Source organism: Onychomys torridus, chromosome 9 (genome assembly GCF_903995425.1).
Source record: "Onychomys torridus chromosome 9, mOncTor1.1, whole genome shotgun sequence".
NCBI lineage: Eukaryota > Metazoa > Chordata > Mammalia > Rodentia > Cricetidae > Onychomys > Onychomys torridus.
In genome coordinates this window covers 57,751,682-57,776,049 of record NC_050451.1, presented here as the reverse complement: position 1 = coordinate 57,776,049, position 24,368 = coordinate 57,751,682, and the positions used below count along the sequence as shown (strand labels likewise).

General features: G+C 49.2%; 1 protein-coding gene across 1 annotated transcript in view; it reads left to right on the top strand.

Annotated features, from left to right (window-relative positions):
* Slc25a37 (solute carrier family 25 member 37) overlaps nt 1–23,943 on the top strand; it is a 42,787-nt gene extending 18,844 nt beyond the window's left edge. Inside the window, exons 2-4 of the mRNA XM_036199354.1 lie at nt 15,581–15,809; nt 17,585–17,641; nt 20,319–23,943. Of these exons, the coding sequence (XP_036055247.1) occupies nt 15,581–15,809; nt 17,585–17,641; nt 20,319–20,839 (807 nt within the window). The 3' untranslated portion in view covers nt 20,840–23,943. The remainder of the gene's footprint in view (nt 1–15,580; nt 15,810–17,584; nt 17,642–20,318) is intronic.
* Nucleotides 23,944–24,368: the final 425 nt, after the last annotated feature.

The window sequence follows — 24,368 nt, the reverse complement described above, 5'->3', positions numbered from 1 at the left end:
GTTGTGGGAGAGGTGTGTCACTGGGGGTGGGATTTGAGGTGTCAAAGGCCCTCATCAGGTCCAGTCTCTATCCTCTCTGCTTCTCTCTCAAGGATAAGATGTAAGTAAGGTCTCAGTTACTGCTCCAGCACCATGTTCATCTGCTTGCACCTTGCTCCCCACCATGATGATCCACCCTCCAAAACTATAAGCAGGCCCCCAATTAAATGCTGCTTTCCATGAGTTGCCTTGGTCATGGTGTCTCTTCACAGCAATAGAACAGTACAACAAGTGCACAAGGGCTCAGGTTTTCCTGGGTTTTTTGCCCCTCTACACCTTTGGTTCTTTTCCTGACAGTGTCTCCCTCTACAGCCTTGGCTGACCTTGAGCTTATGTGCTTCCTGCCTTCACTTCCCAAGTGCTGGGATCTTAGGTGTGCACGACCATGCCTGTCCAGATGCACTTAAAATTTTCTTTTTTAAATACAGGTATTTTAAAGCTGCCTTAAGTCCAATGTACATTAATGTTGGAGGCTTACTTCGTTCAACTCAGCACTCCTACACACTGATGCACCTTGCTTATCGATGGTGCTACCAATTATGTAGACTCTGATGATTGACGTGCTGGATGTCTCCTTAGAGACAGTGTTAGCCCCATTTGTTCATTCGGCCTGTGTTTGTAGTTGTACCAGATGGTGAACAAAAGCACCAGGAATCCGCCTGTTAAGCTTCTGTGCTGGTGGGCTCCCAGAGAGGTGACATGATGGCTCAGTGTCCCTGTGGTGGCCGAGCTGCACAGGAATTTGGGTCTCCTAACTCCCAGAATATTTTGGAGAGCCGTCTGTTTGACAAAGCGAGTCCCACCATGTCAGCATTTGTACCGGGTGTACCTTCCTAGAGCACCTGCATCCCATCTCTGGGCTATGGGGAGGTCCAGGTCCTCCAGGGCCACAGTGGGCATGAACAGGGGAGGGAGGCCTCCCTATGCTCAGTCCCGCAGCTGACCTCAACCCTCACCTGTCTGCCACCCTGAGGCAGCCACACTTCCCCACACTCCAGAAGGCATTGAGCAAGGCCAAAGGCTTGCCATTGCGGGGAGCTTCGTCCTAACAGAGCACACAGCAGTCTCAGTGCATCTTGGTTCTCAAGGACCGTCTCCAGTCCTGGGCTGGAGCTTTAGTACCCAGTAAAGGTGAGCCAGGAGGCCAGGTGAGTGAGCTTCCTGGAGCCCTTTTGTTTGGGACTTTTTTAGCCCATGTAAACTGACCGGAGTGGCAGCTCCCCATCCTCCATGCTAGTCAGCTGTCCAAGTTCCCTCTGTTATATAACCAGGATTAATTTAAGCAGCTCTGTCCCTTCGTTCAGAAATGACAGGAAGAGGAGTGACTGGGAGTGTTGGCGTCCCTCACGGGACAGTCTGGGCAAATCCCCTCATTCCTCTGGGCCTTAGCTTTCCCTCTCTTGAGTGGGATGGCAGAATAGAAAGGTACCTCAGGGGTGTTAAAGTCTGCAGGCAGTGTTAATGGGTGGTTGCACTCCCACCCTGGGCAGATCTTAAGGGCACCCTTCTTCTCCAAGCAAGGAGTGTCGAAGGATGGGATTAGCACAAATGGCAGTTTCTAGGAATCTTTTTTTTTTTGTTGTTGTTGTTATTTGTTTGTTTTCCCCCAAAACAAAAACCAAACCAGGGGCCTTAGGTAACTGCTGGCCAGATCCAAAGTAAAGGGCTTCACTCTTCTTAGCCTTTCTAGAAGGTGGTGCTGTGAGGAACCTCACTCACACAGACAAGGAAACACACCGAGGCGATAAATCATTGCCCGAGGCTACCCTCGCTGGAGAAGAAGCCTTAGCCTGAGATGCCTCTCTAGAGGCTGCACTGGTGGCCAGGGGCCATCGGGAAGTGGAGGTGGCCTAGCCTCCAGCTCCTTTGGGCAGTGACCTTAGGAAATGAATGTTGTGGCCTGAAGTTGTGTACTTGCTTGTCATTCTATTTTGTAGTCTAGTGAGATTCTGTTTAAACCTGTCATGAAGTCCTGTGTGCCAGACATCTAGTCCTTTGCCAGCCAGCTAGGAGAACCCTCCTTCAGGCTAGGTGGAGCTCCTTTCAAAGGTGGATCTTGGGGAGAGTCCAGGCATCCGTATTCACAGAGGTGCCTTTCTCTCTCCCAGGTAGGGAACACATTATAGCCTCTTTACAAATAACTGCCACAGAGACAAACCCTTATTGAACACTCGGCCACTGTACTGGCTGACCAGTGTGCTTCTGTTTCCTCATTCTTTCATCTTGGGAAGCACACAGGTCTGCGCAGGTGAGGCCGCTGAAGGTCAGAGAGGTTAAGCAATTTGCCAGGCTACGCAGTTGAATTAGGACTTCAGTGACTAGGTCATAGAGGGCTGGGCTGTCTTTGTGTCCTGGCCTCAAATCAGCTTTAGCACTGTCACTGATAGATGAGTGCATTAGTAGGTAGATGAACTTGTAACTGTCCCTGCCAGGAATGTAGATATCCTAAGGAGCCCTGTCTGCCCCTCCTTTTGACTAGCAGACTATAGAGACAGTGCAGCCCAAGGTACTGGGATTTCCCACAGGTGTCTCCTGCTTGGAGAGGGGAAGAGGCTGGAGGCTGGTGCTAGCCGGAGCGGGAGCTTGTCTCCAGGGAGATCTCAACAGTCCTGACAGTGTGTCATACCACCTTGCAGGAGACCTGAGCTGGGGCAGTGATGGGCGCTTGGCCTAGAAATGCCTAACTCTATGTTCCTCTTCTTCTGTATAAGTCTGAACCTCACAGCAGGACCCTGAAGATGGAATGGGGGCACCACTGGATCTCTGTGTTTCTCATCCCAACATGGCCACATTGAATAAATCCCCTTTTCTCTGCTTTTCACAATTGTTATTTAATTGACTCATTGGAGACAGGTTGCTGGGGCTGACCCTAACTCGGGTAACAAACTTCTAACTCTTCTCCCAGTGTCCCACTGTCCCCAGCCTTGTGTCCAGTGCCCCAGAGCGATGCCACCCTCCTCAGGTGTGAGGTCTCTCCTGAGTCTGTTTATTCCATCCCATCCCGTCCCGTCCCGTCCCATCCCATCTTCATGGCACTGAGATGTCTATTAGTATAGTGTCCCCAGACAGAATGCACTTCCTTGAGAGCAGTGGCTGTCTCTGACATGCCTTGTATGGATGGTGGGCTTCCACCAGACTCTGGGTTTTCCAGCGACTGGCAGAGGACGAGGTCCCTGACCAGCTCTATGTTACCTTTCCTTCATAGCAGAACCAAGCGGGAGGCCCATGGCGGGCTGGGGTGGGGAGGGCAGAACTTGGAAGTCAAATGACAACTTTCAAGGTAGCCGCACCATGCCAGACAACCATTGCCGGCAGAGCCTCAGCTTGGTCTTGCTTATCTTCCTGGATTCTTGTTCTTTCATGCACACAGATGGAACCTGCCCGGGATGGGTTGGTAGGCTTCTGTAGTGCTTGCACGGGGACTCCTGGGTTAAATTTGTTCATCACTGTGGCAATGCCAAGCTTACCTATGCTTTGTGAAAATAGCATGCTGTTTCTCCAGTTTGTCTTGACATCTTGTCCTTACTTGTGAATGGAGTGTTTACAAGCCATTCAACTCCTCAAGACTGGCTGAGTCAGTGGGAGGCTTTAGAAGTTCACTTTATTAGCAGGGAGTCGAATTGTGTCTCTTGGAAGCATTAGTCTTTGCATACTGGTACATTTTGAATATCCTGTTTAAAAACCATGTTGAAATTGAACTGCTGCCCTTTGGCAAGATGTCCTGGACTGCCAGGACATTCTGCAGTCACCAGTGGGATCCAAAGTGGCATGATACCCAGTGTAAGAAAGCCCACTTGGGCACAGAACCAAAGGACAATTCGTTTAGACGTACTTCTCATGAAAAGGGGATTGGGCTGGAAAAAGTAGAGGTCGAAGTCAAGCAGGCAGATTCTGCTGTCAGAAGGTGTGTTGGGGTGCAGCTCATCAAGAACGGCAGGAAGATCACAGCGTCTGTGCCCAGTGACGGCTGGCTGAACTTCATTGAGGAAAACCATGAAGTTTTGGTTGCTGGATTTGGTCCGAATGGTCACACTGCAGGTGATATTCCTAGAATCGTCTTTAAGGCTGTTAAAGTTGCCAGTCTCTCTCTTTTGGCCCTGTTTTTCAAAGGCAGGAAGGAAAGACCAAGAACATACATTTTGACAATGGAAACACAGTAATAACTTTATATATTCTGAAAAAAAAAAAAACCAAAATAAATTGAATTGCTATTATAGCACAGCTGGGAAACAGGTCCTTCCAGGGGGAGGCCTGAGAGGAGTGCTCTGACCTACTGGATGGATTGATGTCCCCATACAGGGTCCCGTGGGAGTGGGGAAGGGTCTGGTAAGAGTGTGTTTGGCTGGATTTACTGTGTTGCATGTGTTTGCCCTTCTGCCTTCCACAGTGCAGGGGTCCTCCCCAAATATTGGGACGTGTGCTTGGACTTCCAGGGCTGTATGTAGCACTGTGACCCCCCCTCCCCCAAACACCACTGCTGCTCTGTTATAGCAGAAGAAGATCGACGGAGACAAATCCTGATTCAGCTCCATGTTTTCATCCCTCCAGATACGCTTCCCGCCCCTGACCTCAGTGAGTGTGGCCCAAATTCTTTTTCAGGAGACCACGTGGTGGTATGTTGATTCAGCACTGTCCCCAGTTCAGTTGGAGACGTTAGTCCACGAGGTCTTTGGGGGGAGTGACTCAGAACTTGGCCTGCGAGGACACTGGTGCAGGCCATGCGTAGATAGAGCCCACTAAGGGCTGCCTGGACTTGAACTTGGGGGAACTTGGGTGACGTTGACAGTCCGTGTTGCTCTCCCCCATTCCCCACCATTGGGCACAAAGGAGATGGCTGCACGTGACTTAGCTTGACCACAGAAGCAATGGTGCCGGGGACAGGCAGGAATTTGGAGTGGTGTGGAGCGTTCCTGGAGCCACATCACCTGGCGCTCTGCCTTGGTTTCCTCATTCATAACATGAGGCTAGCTAGCCGTTCCTTTTCTGTCTTTATTATAGTGTTTTCAGAAAATGGAGATGAAGGCTCAGAGTCTGCCACACAGTCTCCCTGTGACAGGAGCAGGACCCGGAGGCTCTGCTCCGAGTGGGAAGGAGTGACCTGTGTCTCAGGTTTCCCTTCTGTCTCCCAGTGAGGTCACTGTTGCACCCATGAGATCTCAGCCCTGCTATCTGGTATCCTGGGAATTTGCCCCACCTGAAGGGTAGAGATCGCCTAATCCTTGGGGTGTGCCCAGAACACAAGGGATGTTCTGAGAGTGTCCTGAGTAGACTGGACTTGAGCCAGGCTTGGATTCTTTTATCGCTCCCTGCTGGCTGTAGTTCCTTCTGGAAAAAGCGCAGAGTCCAAGTCCAGTGCCTGGGGTCAGGAATGGGAACCCTATCCTTGGAGCTCTAGGCATGATGTGAGCTGCTGCCCTAGGTAGAGGAGAAACCTGAGTGGTGTAATGTTAAGTGGCAGAAGCTTAGGATAGAGAAGCTGACCTGTCTGGGGACCCTGGAGGGAGGGTTTGTTGTATGTAGGTGCTGCCTTCTGATACAGTGAGCTTATCTATTGAGCTAAACGACATTTCCTGTTGTCTGTCCCATCACTGTTGGAAGTGGCATATAGCCATGCAAGGGAAATCACCTGATCGAATTCCAGATTCACGGCCCAACTCTGGCCCTCCTCTCCATGGTCCGGTCCTAACCTGCCTTTTTACAGCCATCTTCAGGTGCCTGTGTAAATGTTCCAGCCATTTCTCTGGGTCTTGGTTGGTGCTTCTCCTATCCCCGTACCTTCCTGAGGGACACTCCCTGCATATCATGCCCCAGTTACAAGATCTTGTTTCCAGATAGCTCTGCATGTCCACATGGCCCTATTTCCCTAGATACCCCCTACATGTCTGTGCGCCTCCTGTAGCTGGCTCATGGTTCCCATACCCTTCATGAGTGGGCTTGCCTTATATTTTTCTCAGAGTAACATAGTCTAGAAAATTAAATAGAATAGAAAGAGCTGTCGTCTGTTCTGACAGCTTGATGCCCTGTCCCTTTTCCTAACTGTAGCTTGAGTGGCCCCTTTCTGGCCACCTTGAAAGTATGAGTCTGTACCTGTTGTACCCCTGTGTGGCTGTAGGAGGAGGGGCAGGCTTAGATCTGTGCTTCCTTCACACAGCCTAAGGAACTTTATTATTCTCACCAAGATGGATTTCCATTCAACACATGATGCAGTTTGTCCTCAGAAACAGCAAATGACTTGGCTGGGGCCTAGTTTAGTCAGTAGAGTGTTTGCCTAGCACACACGAGGACCTGGTTTGATGCCCAGCACAGCTGACAGAACCAGCAGTAGTGCCTACAGCGCACCCTATTGGGCCCTGCAGGTTTCAGTAGTGTTCCTACAGGGTGAGTGGCAGGTGAGGATCCTTCCTGGTCATAGGTAGCTAGGAAGGCAGGACTGTGGAACAGCGAACATAACACTTGTGAGAACAGAGGATCCCTGGGGGTTGTGAGTGAAGAGAGCAGAGGACCTTTATGGTTTGTGTATGAACACACTTTCTCTCGGCTGCCTCATAACACTGGGGACACCTGAAGAAATGCAGGGACTTTGGTGTGGTCCTCCACCGGACCTGCTCTCCTCACTCTATTTAACTCCGCCCTAGTGGTATTGCAGGTGGACCAGCCTTTCTGCTTGCTCCCAGTTAGAAGTTCTCAGCAGGGACATTTCAGCAAGCACAAGAGGTCTCTGTTTGGAATCTATGTTCTGGAATGCCCACTGTGTGTGCTGTGTAGTGCTGATGTAACTGTCTTGTTAAATAAGAAACACAGAGCCAAATACAGAGTTAAAAGCCAAGAGGTCAGAGCAATAGCTGAGAGCTGAAAACCTTACCCTTCACTGCTGCTCTGTCTTTCCTCTCCGCAAGAGACCTACTTCTGTGTGCTTTTTTCTTTTTTATAGACTTCCTGTTCTGCTTTCTCATTGGTTGTAAACCCAGCCACATGACCTCCTCATCCATCACTGCCGGTCTGTACAGACCTCCAGGTCTTCTATGGTTGGTATTGAGATTAAAGGCATGTGTCGCCATGCTGGCTGTATCCTTGAACACACAGAGATCCTGCCTAGCTCTGCCTCCCAAGTGCTGGGATTAAAGGTGTGCACCACCACTGCCCAGCTTCTGCCATGGCTTGCTCTGACACCAAGGCAACTTTATTAATATACAAATAAAATCACATTTCAGTACAAATAAAATATCACCACAGATGCTGATGAGTCAGGTACAGGTTCTAATTAGGGATGGTGGTGAGTTAGGGATGCTGGTGAGTCAGGGGTGCTGGTGAGTCAGGGATGCTGGTGAGTTAGGGATGCTGGTGAGTTAGGGGTGCTGGTGAGTTAGGGGTGCTGGTGAGTTAGGGGTGCTGGTGAGTTAGGGGTGCTGGTGAGTTAGTGCTGGTGAGTTGGGGTGCTGGTGAGTTAGAGGTGCTGGTGGGGTAGAGGTACTGGTTGGTGGTTTATATTGGGGGTGGTGGCTTAGGGGTGTTGGCGTGTTAGGAATGCTGGTAGTCTATGGTATTGTTTGGTTAGTGTGTTGGTGTGTTAGGGGCATGGATAATTTGAGCCATTTATATCTTGATTACTGAATGCTTCACAACACATGCTGTTCCTTGTGTTTGGTATTCCACATCTGTAGTATGTTCCTCTAAGGGTCCTGGAAGTAGGGACATGGTTCTCCAAGGCCTAGGTGAGTTTGTAGCTTTACTCCAAAAAGACATTGCTCCCACAGGACGCTTGGCTAGAGGAGCCTCTGCCTGCTGGCCTTGGCCTGCGATCTGCAGCAGGGTGAATCATGGGTAGGTCTCAACTTGGGAATGAGCTCCTAGGCCCCAGCTTCTGTGCTGTGAGTGGCTGTTGGTGGAAGCTGGTCTTGCGTGTTTTCAGAGCAGACTCAGCTCCCAGTGTGGAGGGAACACAGCACAGCACATGAACTGAGCACATGTGTGTGTGTCTATATGTGTGTGTGTGTGGTCCCTAGAGAAGTTGTGTGTATGTATATTCACACCAGGGCCTGGGAACCTGGTCACTGGCTGTATCCCCATTGTTCTTGGCTTTCACATTATCTTCTGATCCTGGAAGTGCCAAATGTATTTTGAACCCAGGAAGGTCTGTTCCACCCTCTTTTGAGAAATGAGAGATGGGAAGTTGACCGTCGCCAGCCTCTCTCGGGCAGAGTCAGTGGTTTAGTGATGACACACTGGTGCCCGGGCTGGGCCAGTGGTCCTGAGCAGGCGCTTTTGGAAGATCTCAGGCCTCCCAGTTTTTTGTTTTTTTGTTTTTTGTTTTTTGTTTTTTTCTTCTGTTCTTTGGAGCTGGACCCAGGTTCCATACTCCCCATGGATCAGGTGATGGGGAAGGTGCTTCTGGGGTCCTAGTTTTCTATCTAAAGACTGGGCTGAGCTCCACGGGCTTGTTGCCTCTGGTTATATGATCCACGAGCTCACCTGGGACAGCACACACATTTTCCACTCTCCCGCCTCCCCTCTCCCCGCCTGCCGTAAGAGAACAGGCTACCTGCCTTGTCCTGGGGAGGGTTTGAGAAAGAGATGACCCTTCTCCTAATCTCTCTGGAAGCTTAATAGAAGGAGCCTGCTCCATGCATGTGTTGTTGCCCAAAATCCCTCTTAGAACTCAAGTAAGTGCCTGGTTCCCAAGGGGACCTGAATGTGCCACACTCAAGAGCCACGGCAGAGCTGGGCCAAAGCCCCAGAACACTTTGCTCTTTGCTGCCCCCTTGAGAGTGAAAGGCGGTAGTGCGAAGAAATTGGAGAAAGCAAGCGCAGAAGCAGAAGAGGACACACCTGCTGTCTCCAGACCGCTCCCTGCTGACCACCCCGTCCTCTGTCCTTCCTCCATAGGGGCTGCCCCAGGGTCTCTGACACACGCAGACTCCATGTCTTTCCTGCCTCAGAGGTTCGCCTGTTGGCTGCAGCTGTGTTTTCACAAGTGTGCTTGGCCAAGTGTAACTGCTTATTTCAATGAAAAAAAAAAAAAAAAACCCGCTTGTGCTGCCAAAGACACATGTTTAGGAAGTGCCTGGTTAAAACTAGCTGAACGGGTTTCTTTCCTGAAGGGCTTCCCAGAGCCTACCACATGCTGATGTGTGTGTGATGAATTCCTAAGAGGTAGGAAAGGCAGCGAGGTCTAATGCAGGAGCCGAAATCCAGACGGGCGGGTGAGACTTGCTGGAGAAAGCCACTTGCTGTGGAGCCCTGCAGCCTGAGTTTGAGCCCCATTGCCCACTTGGTACCAGGAGAGAATTAATCCTTAAAGGTTTGCCTTTTACCATCACATGTGCACCGTGCCACATGCTTGCTCACATACAAACAAATGCAAATACACAGAAATAAATGGCAAGTGATGATGAAACCCAGACCGGCAAATCTTTTCTATGGTGCATGTGTGAGTGAGTGCGTGCGTGCGTGTGTTTTCTGCATCTTCATGTGACCTCATTTGTTCATTTCCTTCATTCTTCTCATGTCTTTTTATTTTAAAAATTGTGGTTCTATACATATATATATATATATTTCTGTCTTAGCCATTTTCAAGCTGAGGCTAGAAGCTGAAAGATGGCTCAGTTGTTAAGAGTACTGGCCTTGCAATCATGTGGTCTAGAATTGGGATCCCAGCATCCACCTAACAAGATAGTCATCCTGTACGTGTCTGTGACCCCAGCTCCCAGGGAGTTGGAGATGACTGAGGCTCGACGTCCTGGGTTCAGAAAGAGACCCTGTCTCAGAGGAGTAGGCCGAGAGCAATAGATGACAATTCCTGATGTCCTTTTGTGGCCACAAAATGTATCTGTGCATTGCAGATACACTCACCCACGCGCACACACGCACACATGCGCACACACACACACACACACACACACACACACACACACACACAGAGATCTTTAATACATTTTGCCGTTCTTACCGTTGTTAAGTACCCACATCGCTCAGCATCATCACATAGAGTCATGTTGTCGGGTAACCATCACCACTGTTAACGTACAGAATTCTTCCTGATGCAGAATCAAACTCCTGTGCCCATTAGACAGGTCTCCACTACCCTCAGCCTCTGGCCCCCCGCCCTGCCCCCTGCTTTGCCTGTGTGGATCTGACTATGGTAGGCCCCTCTGTCAGTGTAGTGCTCCGTGAAGTGGGTAGCCACATTTTTGCTAACCCTTCATTCTCTTGAGTTGCGTTCACCCACTTTTTCTCCTCTTCTGGCCCGTGAGATAGAGAATATCAGCTCTCTCGTTTATAGACACTTTGTAGACAGAGTTACTGGAAATGTAAAAGCTAGAGGTTAAACCAATGACCTTCCCTCCATCTCCTGCATCCTCCTGCCTCACTCCTTACCCACCCGACTCTAGCCTTTCCTCTGAAGCCATGGCGGCTCTCCTGTCACCTCTGGATGCCTCAGTGTTGTTCTCTCCCCTTCCTGCCACATGCTTTCATGTTCTTTTTTTTGTTTGTTTTTTCCTTTTTCTCCATTGTCTTTTCTTCTTTCCGCGTCCAGAGTCTGGCTCTGGGTGGTGGCTCTTTGGGGAGGGCCTACCTGGGCCCTGCTCCAGGCACACAGCCACGTGCTGTACTCCAGGTGAGTATCACTGAGCATTCCCTGAGGACAGAAACAACCACCAAAGTGCAGAGATGCCCAGCTGACTTTGTCTCTTTCTTAGGAGGTTGGCGCACTTTAGTTCAATGGTGTTTGGCGTAACCGCCATGTTTTTATCAGACAAGGGGTTTGGGAATGCAAAATCAATCCCAGACGTCCCTGGGAAGCATTAGTGTTGATGCTGTGTCCAGTGAGCTGACAAGGATACGTGTGTAAAGGAAAGGCCTGTGGGATACTTTGGGTGTATAAAAGGGGTGAAGGAGGTATGGTTGTTGACTGACAGGCAACCCAGTGTTCCCCAGGAGCTCTCTGGGGGATTATTACAGTTGAGAACAGCCACATGCTAGGGTAAGCTACCTCAGGTTGGTTCTGAAGCCTACACTGTGGACCTCACCATTACCCACCCTGCCTGCCTGGCTGTGTGCCCACTGCCTTCCCTCAATGCCCGCCCTCTTTCTCATAGAACTATCGGTGAATCTTGTACTGCCAAGGATGTTAATAGAAAGTACCAGGGGCTGGGCAGGGCCTCAAGAGTCCTGTAATGAGACGTCCTACCCTGCAGTGATTAGAATCGGCAGAGGAATTTAGGAAACAAAAACGTTTTGAATTCCTGTGTGTTGAGGTGGTGGTACCCATAGATCTTGCCGCAGTTTCTCCCACGTGACTCAGCCTCTGCTTTACTCCCCCCACTTTCATTTAAAATCAAACATGCCGAGGACCAGAGAGAGAATATGATAAATCAGAACCCACTTGGGCCTGCCGGAGCCAGCATCTGGTCTAGCCTGAGGACTTGCCACAGCTACCCCTGATGGCTCTGTTTTCTCACCCTTTGCCCCCTCTTGCCTTAGGCTCTGGGTTTCTGCCTGCTTGGATCCAAGGAAGTCCTCAAAACCCCGACAGGACTTTGACCTAGGCCAGGGACTCAGGAGGAGGTGGTTACCCACCAGGTAGGCCAGTGCTTCCTTCTCTTTGAAGAGGCACAAGACAGCAGACAGTTCAGGAGGCATCGAGGCCTCTGCCCTGGACAAAGCCTGGCCAGAGTCACCCTTCTCCACAAGCCCAGGTTAGACCTCAGGGACAGGTTTGTTCAGCAGGGCACAACACAGCTTGAGGAACACAGTGGATTGTAGCCTTGACATCAATTAGGAATGGATAGATGGTGGGGATAATGAAGGGCAGATTTAGTCCCCAAGAATATGGCTCTTGCTCAGGGGAGGTGGGCCAGGTGGTGCAGACTCTTTTCACCCCACTTGGCATTCAAAGTCATCAATCCATGTATCTATCCATCCATCAAATATTTATTGGGTACACAGGAGTGGTACATCTACCAAGCCTGAGTCTCTGCAGTGAATGTGAGCTGGAACCCAAGCTAGGGGTGGTGGAGTCTCAGATCTCTAGGAGGCTATATCCTGGATCCACTTTAGTCCCCTTCATACACCCCCAAACTTGGTGACTCCTTAATCACAAACTGCAGAGATGGAAATAGACTTGATCCTGTTTCATTTCCCCCGCCACTCTCCCAGGGAATGAGCTCATGCTTAGGGAGATGAACCGACTGACCAGGGTTGCACCAAGAGCCACAGGATCTGAATCCACGCCAGTCCTGTGCTGCCAAGGCGCAGGGCCACAAACAGTGCATTGCACCATCTGTCCTGCTGAGATTTTTGGCTTTTTGTCACCGACAGCCACAGGAGACACACACAGCCTGGTGAAAGTTTCCTTTGCTCGAAACTCAGAGTGATTTCAAACCTTCTACAAGTTAGTGCCGGAGAGCTTCTTCAGCTCCCAGGGACAGTAGCCTCTTGTGGCCCACACGAACACTTGTACATACCCAAACATCTCTAGGTTGCTGCCCAGCAGCTAAACTGTGGTAGCCGTGACTCAACTGTCCCTTTGATTGTCATACTCGCCTGTGGAAGTCTTCCCCCTTGGTTTTGTTTGCTTAGAATGGACCCTCCGATTCAAGCAGAAATCAACATAGAAAACGTGAAGAGGTAGGGACTCTGAGCTGTCCACAACTCAGGCGTGTTCAGAGGCTGTGGTTTCCTCGGGGTGGACCAGAGATGTTTCCCTCAGCCCCTGGGAGGAAAGGGAAATCTCTAATAAGGCTGCTTTTCCCTTGGTGTTTTATCAGGAACACAGTGGGACAGTTTCCTACTTGTTTTTCTGTGATGCCAAGGACCAAATCTGGTGCCTGCAGGCAGGTGTTCTGCCGCTGGTCTATATTCTCAGCTTCTTTCTCATTTTCACTTCTAGGCAGGGTCTCACTAGCTGCCTAGCTGTCCTTGAACTCACTAGATACTTCTCGGTGGCCTTGAACTTTGGATCTTCATTTCTTAGCCCCCTGAGTAGCTGGGATTTCAGACCTGTACCACTCACTAGGCCTGCCCTCACCTCCCCCCACCCCATACACACACACACACACACACACACATACACACACACTCTTCCTTTCCTTTTATATGTATGTATGTATATATTTATTTGTTTATTTGTTTGTTTGTTTATGTTTTTCGAGACGGTTTCTCTGTGTAGCTTTGTGCCTTTCCTGGAACTCTCTTTGGGGACCAGGCTGGCCTCGAACTCACAGAGATCCGCCTGCCTCTGCCTCCCGAGTGCTGGGATTAAAGGTGTGCGCCACCACTACCCGTCTCCTTTTGTTTTTCTATTAAGCATTAAAAATGCACTTAAGTTTTTGAGGCAATGGTCATTGCTGCAGAGGGCAGGTGGTAACTGGTGCTCTTGTTGGTAGTGGATTTTGGTTGGCAAAAATGTGTCCGTGTTCTTTGCGATTGTAGGGGCCAGAGAGTTCTGAAATCTGAAAATGGCCCCTAATTTAGGCTGTTGTTTTTTTCAGTGTTCTTCTGGGGGTGGGTGGGAAGTGGTGCTGTTTTTGAGGAATGGAAGAGAAGTACCACAGTGGAACCCGTTGTCTCATTTCCAATTCACACATTAGATGTATTATATGGTTTTGCTTGGGAATGAAAGGACACTGCCTCCAAAGGTTGAAAACTCCCCTCCTCTAGGCTGGCATGGGGGTGTGTGGAGGAGGGAGAGAAGAAGGAACATATGCCCACCATTTTGGCAAGTGTTTCAAGTATCTCCTACTGATGTTATAAGCAGGACCTCTGCAGAGAAAAAGGCCAAGAGGGATGTGTGCACAGATCTCTGTCTCTCTCTGAGGAGGGAGAATGAAGCTGAGAGATTTGTTTTAAGGAACTGGCTCACATCACCGCAGGGGATGCACATTCCTAGCCTGTAGGGCAGGCCAGCAGGCTGGACAGCTACCAACATCACACAAGTGACCTGCTTTAGTCGGGGACAACTGACTTTAATTGTTAACCTTATCTAAACAAAACAAAACAAAACCAAACATCAGCGGATCATCTAGAGTACACTGATGTTTGATCAGGTATTTGGGTATCTCAGCCTAGCCAGGCTGAAATAATGGAATTAACCCCCATCACCTCAAGTGCCTTTCATACCTGTGGGAGTGTTAGAGGCCAGCAGAGCTGGGGAAGCCACGGCCTCTCCTCACGAAGACCATTGTATGCATAGGAAGTGGTAAGAAGGAGGCCTAACTCATTGAGTGTTACTTACAAAAACGTAGTGTAAAAGATGCTTAGAGTTGATGATATGGGTGAGGCCCAGAGGATCTGGGGAGATTTCCTAGTAGGGCCCGAGGAATAACTGTCAGGGCACAGAGGTTCAGGTGTAGAAGGGTGCACAAGACTTGGGAACCAGAGTAGACCAGAAGGATGCTGGGAACCAGAGTAGACCAGAAGGGTGCTGATAACTCAGTTGGCTTTCTCCAGACTAGCAGCTGTAGCCAGCTGTGCATCCTAATTCAGAAAAATGTGCACCTATGTTAAACAAGTACAGACTATTAGATCTTGTCTTTAGTCCCTCAACAGTGCACCCTAATAACATCCTATAGCATTTCTTTTGGTGATGGCAGCAGATTTTAATTGTTATTTGTTGTTTTTTTTAAATTTTTATTATTTACTTTATGTGTATTGGTATTTGGCCTGCATGTATGTCTGTGTGAGGGCATCAGGTCCCCTGGAACTGGAGTTACAGACAGTTGTGAGCTGCCATGTGGGTGCTGAGAAATGAACCAGGGTCCTCTGGAAGAGCAGCCAGTGCTCTTAACCACTGAGCCATCTCTCCAGCCCTGTTAGTTGGTTTTCTTATTGTTGGTTGTTTGGTTGGTTTCGTGGAAACAGGGTCCTGTGTAGCCTAGGCTGACCTTGAACTCCTGATTCTTCTCCTATATCCTGAGTGCTAAGATTGCAGTCATGCCCACCAGGCATGGTTTATGTCTAGGGTGCTGGGGCTCAAACCCAAAGCTTTGTGCATGATAGGTAAACATTCTACCAAATGGAGCTTCCTCCCATGGCCTTTATATAGATAGCACTGTTACTACATTACATCATCTGGGACAGGTACATAGCATATAGCAGTTTGTACAAGGTTAAATATTCATGAGTTTTGGTATTCTTAAAGACTCTACGATCAACCTCCCACAGAGACTGGGGAGCGAGAGTCCAAGCCCCTGAAGAGTTTTCAAAGGCGTCATTTCAATGCTTCCTCATAACAAATGTGTTTTCTCATTGAAGATTTCGAGGCCCAGAGTGGTTAACGGCTCTAACGGAAGCCACACAGTGTACCCATGGCAGGACTCAGTAGGGAGCTCATTCATATTCTGCACATACACACCCCATCTTCCTTGTCTTTTCTGTAGGTTATGAAGGCTTTTCAAATGCAAGGCTATGGAGAGTTATGGGGCACGGAGCACTGAGAAGTCATGAGAACCGACTTTTTTCCCCTCTATTCTCCGGGTTGTCTTTTCTCCCCTTTTCATACGTATTAACTCCCCTATTCATACATATTTTCTGTCTCCCGCAGACACGAATGCAGAGTTTGAATCCAGATCCCAAAGCCCAGTACCCAAGCATCTATGGCGCCTTCAAGAGGATCATACAAACAGAAGGCTTCTGGAGGCCCCTGAGGGGCCTGAACGTGATGATGATGGGTGCAGGGCCTGCACATGCCATGTATTTTGCCTGCTACGAAAACATGAAAAGGACTTTAAATGACGTTTTCAGCCAGCAAGGAAACAGCCACCTAGCTAATGGTATTTTGAAAGCATTTGTCTGGAGCTAGGAAGCTCTTCTCTCCAGTCCTTGCTCCTGGGTCTTCTTCCCCAGGACCCAGCAGCCTTCGTCTTCATCAGCTTGCTCAGGAACAGAGAACTCTAGGGTCACGTGAATGTACACACACGCACACACAAACACTCGTACACATGTTGTATTCATCCCCTCTTCCTCTGGGGGAAGCTGATGGTAGAAGCGTTTTGGTATTTATTGTTGCGTGGGCTTTTTTTTTTTTTCTTCTTCTTCTTCTTCTTACAAAAACCACTCAACACAATTAATGATCAGTCATAGGAAAAAAATTCTTTTGAATGCTGGATGCAAAACAAAACTCAGAAGGACAGCTTCCTTGAGACTATTTAAAAACTGGTACAACAGGTCTCTCCAGCACCAGGATCTAACTAAGCTTTGAAAGGTCAAGACGTTTTTATGCTGACAGAGGACTCCTGCCACTGCGGAAGGCCTTCCCCACTTTAAGCTGCAGGAGATTCGGGCTTTTGAGCCTTCCTCCCCAGCCTCCTCCGTGTGTCTGAATCGCATCTTTCTGCAAGCCAGGGCTGAACTAGTTTCCTGTGGTTGATCTCGGGAGGGCGGGTGGGTGGGAATTGGGCATTTGTGGGCAACTGGTGTATAAGGCAGGAGCCAATGAGCCAGGCCGGATGGTAGCATGGGGTGGGACTTCAGTGGGCTTTTCAGTGGAGGGGACGGGATTATGGTCAGCAGAGCAGCATAAGATATGTTCATTTTGACAAAATCCATTTTGAGACAATGGAGAGGCGAATGTGATCAACGGTAAAGCTCTGCTTGGCTTTTTTGTTCTACCCAGAACAAAATCGCATCCTTTCCACCGGCCACCCTTAGAGACGAGCATACCCGGGTGCTTGGCTGACATCCTTTGGCTTTTCTGCTGGTGAACCATTCTTTGCATATTTATTGCCCCAGTCACCAAGAGCCACGCCCCCATGCATCTCCGAGGCGGTGATAACAGGCCCTTCTTTCACCCAAACTGCCCTACCTAACCGTTGGTCTCCTTGAAGGAGACAGTCTGCCCTGTGCTGTCCCTGCAGCATTGTGCTGTGGTCGCAGTCACCTCTCTGGGGATAATTGCACTTGTGTCTGTGTGTGCAGTAGGCAGGGGCCTCTAGGTGCCTTCCCGAGAGGTGACTTAGAGTCTGTCCCTCATCCCTTCCACCGGTCATGTCGTTAGCTAAGGCAGCTGCACTGCCCTGGAAGGGTGGAACGCACGAGGAAGCCAGAAGCAGAAATCCCAGGGCCGATTCAGGCTTTCAAAGCCAGGCCGGGGGAGACCTCAGATGAAGTTCATTCACAAGGCCAGGCCCAAGACTTCAGTTAAGGCAGCCAGCCACGTGTGTGATGTGATCCCCTTCAGTAGCCTCAACTGAAGGGCCCAGAGAGCGCTCTGTACCCAAGGGCTCAAGACAAGAGAGCCAAAATCTAGGCAGTGGGAGATGCCTAGAGCGTGGTTTCTGGGCTCTAACCTTTCCCACGGTTGACTTCCAAGGGGGAAAAAAAAGTCTCTGAGATGTGTATAACAGGGCTCTCTGGTCAGCCGCACTCTGTGTTGCTATTCAGCATTTCTGCCACCGCTTTAGGGTTGTAAAATTTGCTCATCTGGGCCGAGCCGCTAGTCAGTTTTGAGCCTAAGAAAGCCAAATCCAGAGTCCATCTGACTGTAAGTTCAAGGAACTTTCCGGAACACCAGGAGTCAGCGGTTGATTTTCTGGAGTTTGTTTTGCAGGGATAGCTGGGGGTATGGCCACCCTACTCCACGACGCAGTGATGAATCCAGCAGAAGGTAATGCCCCACGGCTCTAGGGAGGGACAGTGGGGGACAGGTGGAGAGGCCAGAGGAGCCGGGGGCAGGAGGTGGGCAAGGGCTGGCTTCATCAGCGCCTGCAGGACGCCTGCCTGCGTTCTTTATACATTACTGGGAGGCCCCAAGAAAAGCCAGGGAGCACCGGAGAGCTCTAGGAGCTGTGGGAGCAGCTAGGCAGAGCTGCCCGCCTGCCTGCAGCGTCCTAGGAGGAGTTAAAAACAGCTCTGCAGGCTCCGTCCCAGGCCCACTGGGGCGGAGTACTTGGGGATGGCTTTGCACGCTCTTCACTGCTGTCCAGCAGCCTGTGTGTTCAAGGGTGTGCATGCATCTGTGCACATCCGACACTGTTCATTTCCTCCAGTCACAAATTTAGAGGCCACTGTTGCCATCTCATCCATTGTGGGTGGCATCATCCCCCACCACTACCCCCCACTCCCCACCCCCAATATAGAATCTACCCATACAACCCAGGGTGCCCTGGAACTCTCTGAGACCCAGGCTAGCCCAAATTCCAAACCTTCCTGCCTCGGCCTTTTGAGCACTGGGATTATTGGGATGTGTGCATCACCATACCCAGCCTTTCCCCATCCCCGCTTAATTTGTAATGATTATGGAAAATTTCAAGAGAAGGTGAATATATAGAGTTATCAACCCTATGTACTTCTAAAATTAACATGTGGCCATTTTGAGGGGAGGGACTTTTTCTTACTCTTTATTTTAGAGGTCCTCTTAAAAAATAGGGCAGTATTTATGACCCACTTGGTGTCCTTATGCATGCTTAAATCATCTTTGGCTTACTCCTAGGTTTCAGTACTGTGTAAGTAGATGCTGTATGATATCCCCAAGGGAATAATGCCAAGAGAAAGGTCTGCATCTGTTTATGACAGACTATTTTCTTTCCTGGTTATTTTGATGTACAGTTACTTAAATCTCTGGATACAGAGTCACAGTATCAAGGGACTGACGATCTGTATATATCTTGGGATCCTTTCTTTAAAAAAAAAAAAACAAAGCTGTCCATACAGGGACCTGACAACGACAGTCACATTTTCAATGTTAACTAAGCAAAGAGTTGCTTTAAACAGTATTTTTGTTGGTTTGCTTTTGAGACAAGGCCTTGTTATGTAACCCAGGCTAGTCTTGAAGTCTCTATCCCCCTGCCCCAGCCTCCAGATTTCTGGGATTATAAGTAAATGCTATCACACCTGGATGTTCATATTTAAAAAAAAAAATTATGTGTATGGGTGTTTTGTTGGCATGTATTTATGTGTACCTGGTACCCACAGAAGCCAGAAGAGTGGACAAGATCCCCTGGAACTGGAGTTACAGACAGCTGTGAGCCTCTTTGTGGGTGCTGGGAATCAAATCTGAGTCCTCTGGAAGAGCAGCCCCTCCCCCTTTTATTTTAATAATTTACATGAGGCTCATGTCCCCTCTCCACTGGCTTTACTCTTGATTTGGTCCCTATTTACAGATGGAGCGCATCATGTGGATGCTCTTGGCAGTGTGTAGGTGCCGTAAAATTCTAGGGAACACACTCCATTTTCTCTGGTCCCATGAACCATTTGTTTATTTTTGTCTTAAAGCCAGGGTCTGCACTGGGATATGTCATTCCACTTTGACAGATATAATTCTGGTGTTGTCCCAGGTGAACTGTGATACAGATTAAAATCAGAGAAGTTAGGGATACTCTTGTAGGTTAGTGTTTTGTTTTGAGATAAGATTTCACTGTGTAGTCTTAGCTGGCCTGGAACTGCCTGTGTAGATCAGGCTGGCCTTGAGTTCATACAGATCCACTTGTTTGTGCCTCATAAACTGGGATTAAAGGCATGTGCCATCATGCTGTCAGCTCAGGATACTCTTTTTTTTTTTTTTTTTGAGACAGGGTTTCTCTGTGTTGCTTTGGAGCCTGTCCTGAAACTCACTCTTGAGACCAGGATGGACTTGAACTTACAGAGATCCACCTGGCCCTGCCTCCTGAGTGCTGGGATTAAAGGTGTGCGCCACCACTGCCCGGCTCAGGCATACTCTTTTATTTTTTTATTTATTTTTATTTATTTATTATGTATATAGTATTCTGTCTGCATGTATCCCTGTGGACCAGAAGAGGGCACCAGATCTCATTTCAGGTGGTTGTGAGCCACCATGTGGGTGCTGGGAATTGAACTGAGGACCTTTGGAAGAGCAGCCAGTGCGCTTAACCGCTGAGCCATCTCTCCAGCCCAGGCATACTCTTAATAGATGGAACAAGAATAGGTCAGAGAGGGAGATATTTGTGGGGAGTGTGTAGAAGGCTAAGACCTTGGAGGTCAGGTCATCTAATCTAGGCTGCAGTGAATGCCTGATTTGGGGTGACCTCTCATTCAAACTTCAGACAGGAAATTCTTTAGAAGTGCTCACTTTCCTGGCACAGGGTCCTAGGGACAGAAATGAAGCAAAGTTGAGGCTGGCCCTCCATGGCTTCCTGGCTGTGTGTGTGTGTGTGTGTGTGTGTGTGTGTGTGTGTGTGTGTGTGCTGTCTTGGTACCTGTCACCGTTGTGTGTTCTAACATGCCTGTTTCTCTTTATTGGTTGGCTCCCCATTTCACTCCCATCTGGGGATGGGGGGCCAAACCAACCACCTGCCTGCCGATGGCTCATCCCCGCCTGGACACAGTGGTGAAACAACGCTTACAGATGTACAACTCGCAGCACCAGTCAGCCCTCAGCTGTATCCGGACGGTGTGGCGGACCGAGGGGTTGGGGGCCTTCTACCGGAGTTACACCACACAGCTGACCATGAACATACCCTTCCAGTCCATCCACTTCATCACCTACGAGTTTCTGCAGGAGCAGGTCAACCCCCTCCGAAACTACAACCCGCAGTCTCACATCATCTCAGGAGGCCTGGCCGGTGCGCTGGCTGCAGCCGCGACCACCCCGCTGGACGTCTGCAAGACCCTGCTCAACACGCAGGAGAACATGGCGCTCTCCCTGGCCAACGTCAGTGGCCGGTTGTCGGGCATGGCCAATGCCTTCAGGATGGTGTACCAGCTCAACGGCCTTGCTGGCTACTTCAAAGGTCTCTACGCTCGGGTCATCTACCAGATGCCTTCCACCGCCATCTCCTGGTCCGTCTATGAGTTCTTCAAGTATTTCCTGACAAAGCGGCAGCTGGAGAATCGAACTCTGTACTAAAGGAACGGGCAGTGGGAAGTGGTTCAAGCATCTTTTGTTCCTGCCTCAGCCCCTAGTCCTCACACCCCAGGCCCTGTCCTACAGGGTGCGCACGCCGGGCCCTTCACACCCTGGTGCCCTCGAAAGGGAAGACCAGCCTCCACGGCCCAGAAGTCTGTCTGTGGGGACATCCCAGGTGGGGGTGGGTGGGAGAAACTTGGGAAGGAGAGGGAGAAGTTGCTTTTTCTCCTCCTTCCTTGAGAGGAATGTAGCAGCGTTCCTGCATCACTGTGGCCTTTTCCTCCCGGGATCTCTAGATCACACCGCAGAGGAGAAGAGTGACCCAGTAAGGAAAGAGTTTACGTACATAAAAGTACCGTTACCCAGTCTAAAATAGGTGGATAATGTTTATCCTTTATTTTTCTACATAGAGATTTTTGAAATTGTGTGTGCTTGTGTGTGTCCATATATAGCATTAGAGTTGGGATGATGTACCTGTTTTCTTTTTCTTTCTTTCTTTTTTTCTTTTTTCTTTTTTAAATAAGAGGGTTGAATCCTTCCACCGTGAGAAGTAAAACAAAACAAAACAGGAAAAAAAGGCACCAAAGTAATAAATGGCTTTATGTGGCCGGAAATTGTGTGTAGCACCCCTCTCATAGGAGTTTAACTTGAATGTAAGATAATAAATACGAACTTTATATTTTGAATTTCTCTTTTCATGGGGGAAAAAGGTACGCTGAAAACAAATCAAGTCAAAATAATGATCACTTGGAGCTTTTTAAAAAAGAAAAAAAATAACAAAAGTCACCCACGTGTGCCTTTTCTGTCTTTCCTAAAACTTCCAGGACCAAAGCGATGGCCCTGGAGCATTTCCCTCCATCTGTGGACCCGCCCATGCGGCCCTAAGCATCCTGGTCGTCCACACTGTAGGGTAGTGGCCGCGGTAGAATAAGAACGGCTGGCCTTAACCTTCCCTGAGAGTGATGTGACTGTGTGCCTCCCCCTCATCAGCACTTAAGCACTGGATACGCCGTCATTTGCCTAGCAAATCAGTGAGACAGTGAGCGTTGGTTGGTCTGAGGACTAATTTCGGTAGCGACCTCATTCCCAGGCACTTCAGCTAAGTCGGTATGTGTTTTTATTAGTCACCTCTTAACCCATTTCCCCTGCAGTCTAGGGATTTTTGAAAACCACAGTTAGAGTCTTTCTGGCATTCATGTGTCCCCTGCCCTGTTCAGCCCCGTGTCTTGACCGTCACAGCCTCTCACTGCACCGCGAGGCCAGCCCTCCAGCCCAGACTGCCCCGTTGAAGCCTGCTAGGACCCTCTCTGCCTCTGCAAAGCTGCTCAGCAGCCTGGCCTCATCCCGTGTCACTTGAGAACCTATGTCCTCTCCGCTTTGTTTCCTGACGTGGAGTCAGATCATCTCTGAGAGAAAACACAAGCCTGTGTGGTCTTCTAGTCGGCCGCTCTGGTGGAGGTGACAGGATGGTCTCAATTTCCTTCTTCCAGCTTGTCTGTGAATGAGCAAGGAACACACTGGCACTTTCATTTTGTTGGCCCTGGTCTCATTTGCGAGCCATAGCTAGCATCCTTCCTCTCACTGGGGAGGATAGGTGCAGCTGCCTGGGAAAAATCCAGCCTGTACATGGAGAATTTTCATCTTGGGACCACACCTCACCCCGTGCCCCTGGGCACAGGTTTTGTTTTTGCCCAGCAGCTGTGAGAAGTTACTTGATGGCCGGCTGTCTTCTCTTTTCTTCAGATCGCAAGGAGAGAGCCGGTTCAAGTACTTAGGTGTGCCGCTCCATGAGGGTTGTGTGGCTGGCTACTGACCTGACATAGCACAGGTTTCTGTACTTGCTGGTGTCCTGTTATCACTGAAAATGTTTCTACTCTCCCCCTGCTCATGTTGAGTAGTGTTAAATTCTGTAAAAGGGGGGTGGGGTGGGGAGGGAAATCATAGAATCTAAAGAAAATTTTAAACCAAGTCTGAAACATTATTTCTACCCCACCCTTTGGGTTATTTGGTGGCTAATCCCACTGCAAAAATAATATTCCCTGTTGGATTTTCTTTAAGGTTATCTTCTGGAATAACCTCTTTGGTCAGGGCCACGTAAGATGGAGAGGTAATACCAGGACTTCAGGACTCTGTGGGCTTGAAGTCCAGGGGTCCAGTCCTAGCTGTGCCCTCCCTGTGATGATGGGCAGATCTGCAGGGAGGCTGCTTTTTAACCAGCCCAGGCCAGCCCAGGCCAGCCCAGCCATTCCTCATAGGGTGAGCAAATGATGTATCTGAACAAGTTGTGGGGCATTAAACCGAAGTGTCTGTCACTCCAGTGGAGGTTCATTTTTTTCCCCCTCTCACCCTTAGCTCCAAAGCCTGGTATTGTCCTCACCCCATGCTCGTTTTATATATATAGCCTATGTGTTGATGGTGATTATTTTTGACACCGCCAAGTTCTAAATGGGAAAAATACTTCCCCTGCCCCAGTCGCCAGACTAACATTGTCATTGCTGTCTTTGAAGTGACATCCACGGATGGATCGTGCCGCCTAGGTACACTGTTAATACTTTAGCTGTGTGTGTGTGTGTGTGTGTGTGTGTGTGTGTGTGTGTGTGTGTGTGTGTGTGTGTGTGTTGTTCTGTTCAGGCCACATGACAGTCATCCACTTAATAGATGAGTGTTCATTTATTATAGACCAAAACGTTGATCTTTTTAAAAATGGAATGTTTTTAGTTCATGCCTATTTTTTTAAAAATTGGATTCAATAGAGCTACTTTTATGTGTGCTTGTGCCCTCCACCTTGTCATACAGCCATCCTCCAAACGCCACCCCAAGGCTGTATCTCCAACACACTGCTACGCCAGCAAGGTTTTATTTAACTTTATTTATGGGTATTTGTGTCTGTGAACAACAGATGTGCCGCTGCCAGTCGCACAGTGTGTGGGTTAAAAGTGGTCCAGGGTTATTTTTCCGAATGTGTTAAAATGCCTGTGGTGGAGATTGTCCTTGCCTCGTGCCTTCGGAGTACTAGGCGCTGCAGTGTGTTCCCATGTGGGATGTCTGCCGTGCTGCTACAGTTGTAACACTGGAGCTGGGAAAAATAAAGCATTGATCCTGAACGCGTTGTGGGCTCTTTGTGGGACACAGAAGGGTTGGGAGAGTGGTCCTAGAAGAGACCGCATAGAAAGGACAGCTAAGCTGGGAACTAGTCCGATTGCATGCAGAGCACCATCTTGCCAGCAGAGGGCGCCTGTGTACACCACAGTGGCTGGAGGCCTGTTCTGTTATTATTATTATAATAATATTTATTTTATGTGCATATATATCTGTACGAGGGTGTCAGGTACCCCGGAACTGGAGTTACAGACAATGGTGAGCTGCCATGTCAGAACTGAACCTGGGCCCTCTGGAAGAACAGCCAGTAGGTGCTTCTGTTGAGCTGTCTCTCCAAACCCTCGTGCTTGCTTTGAACACCTGGTGGATTGCGACTTTTCTCAGCATATCTATTCATGGAGCGTCAGTTGGGAGCCTCTTACAGAGAAAG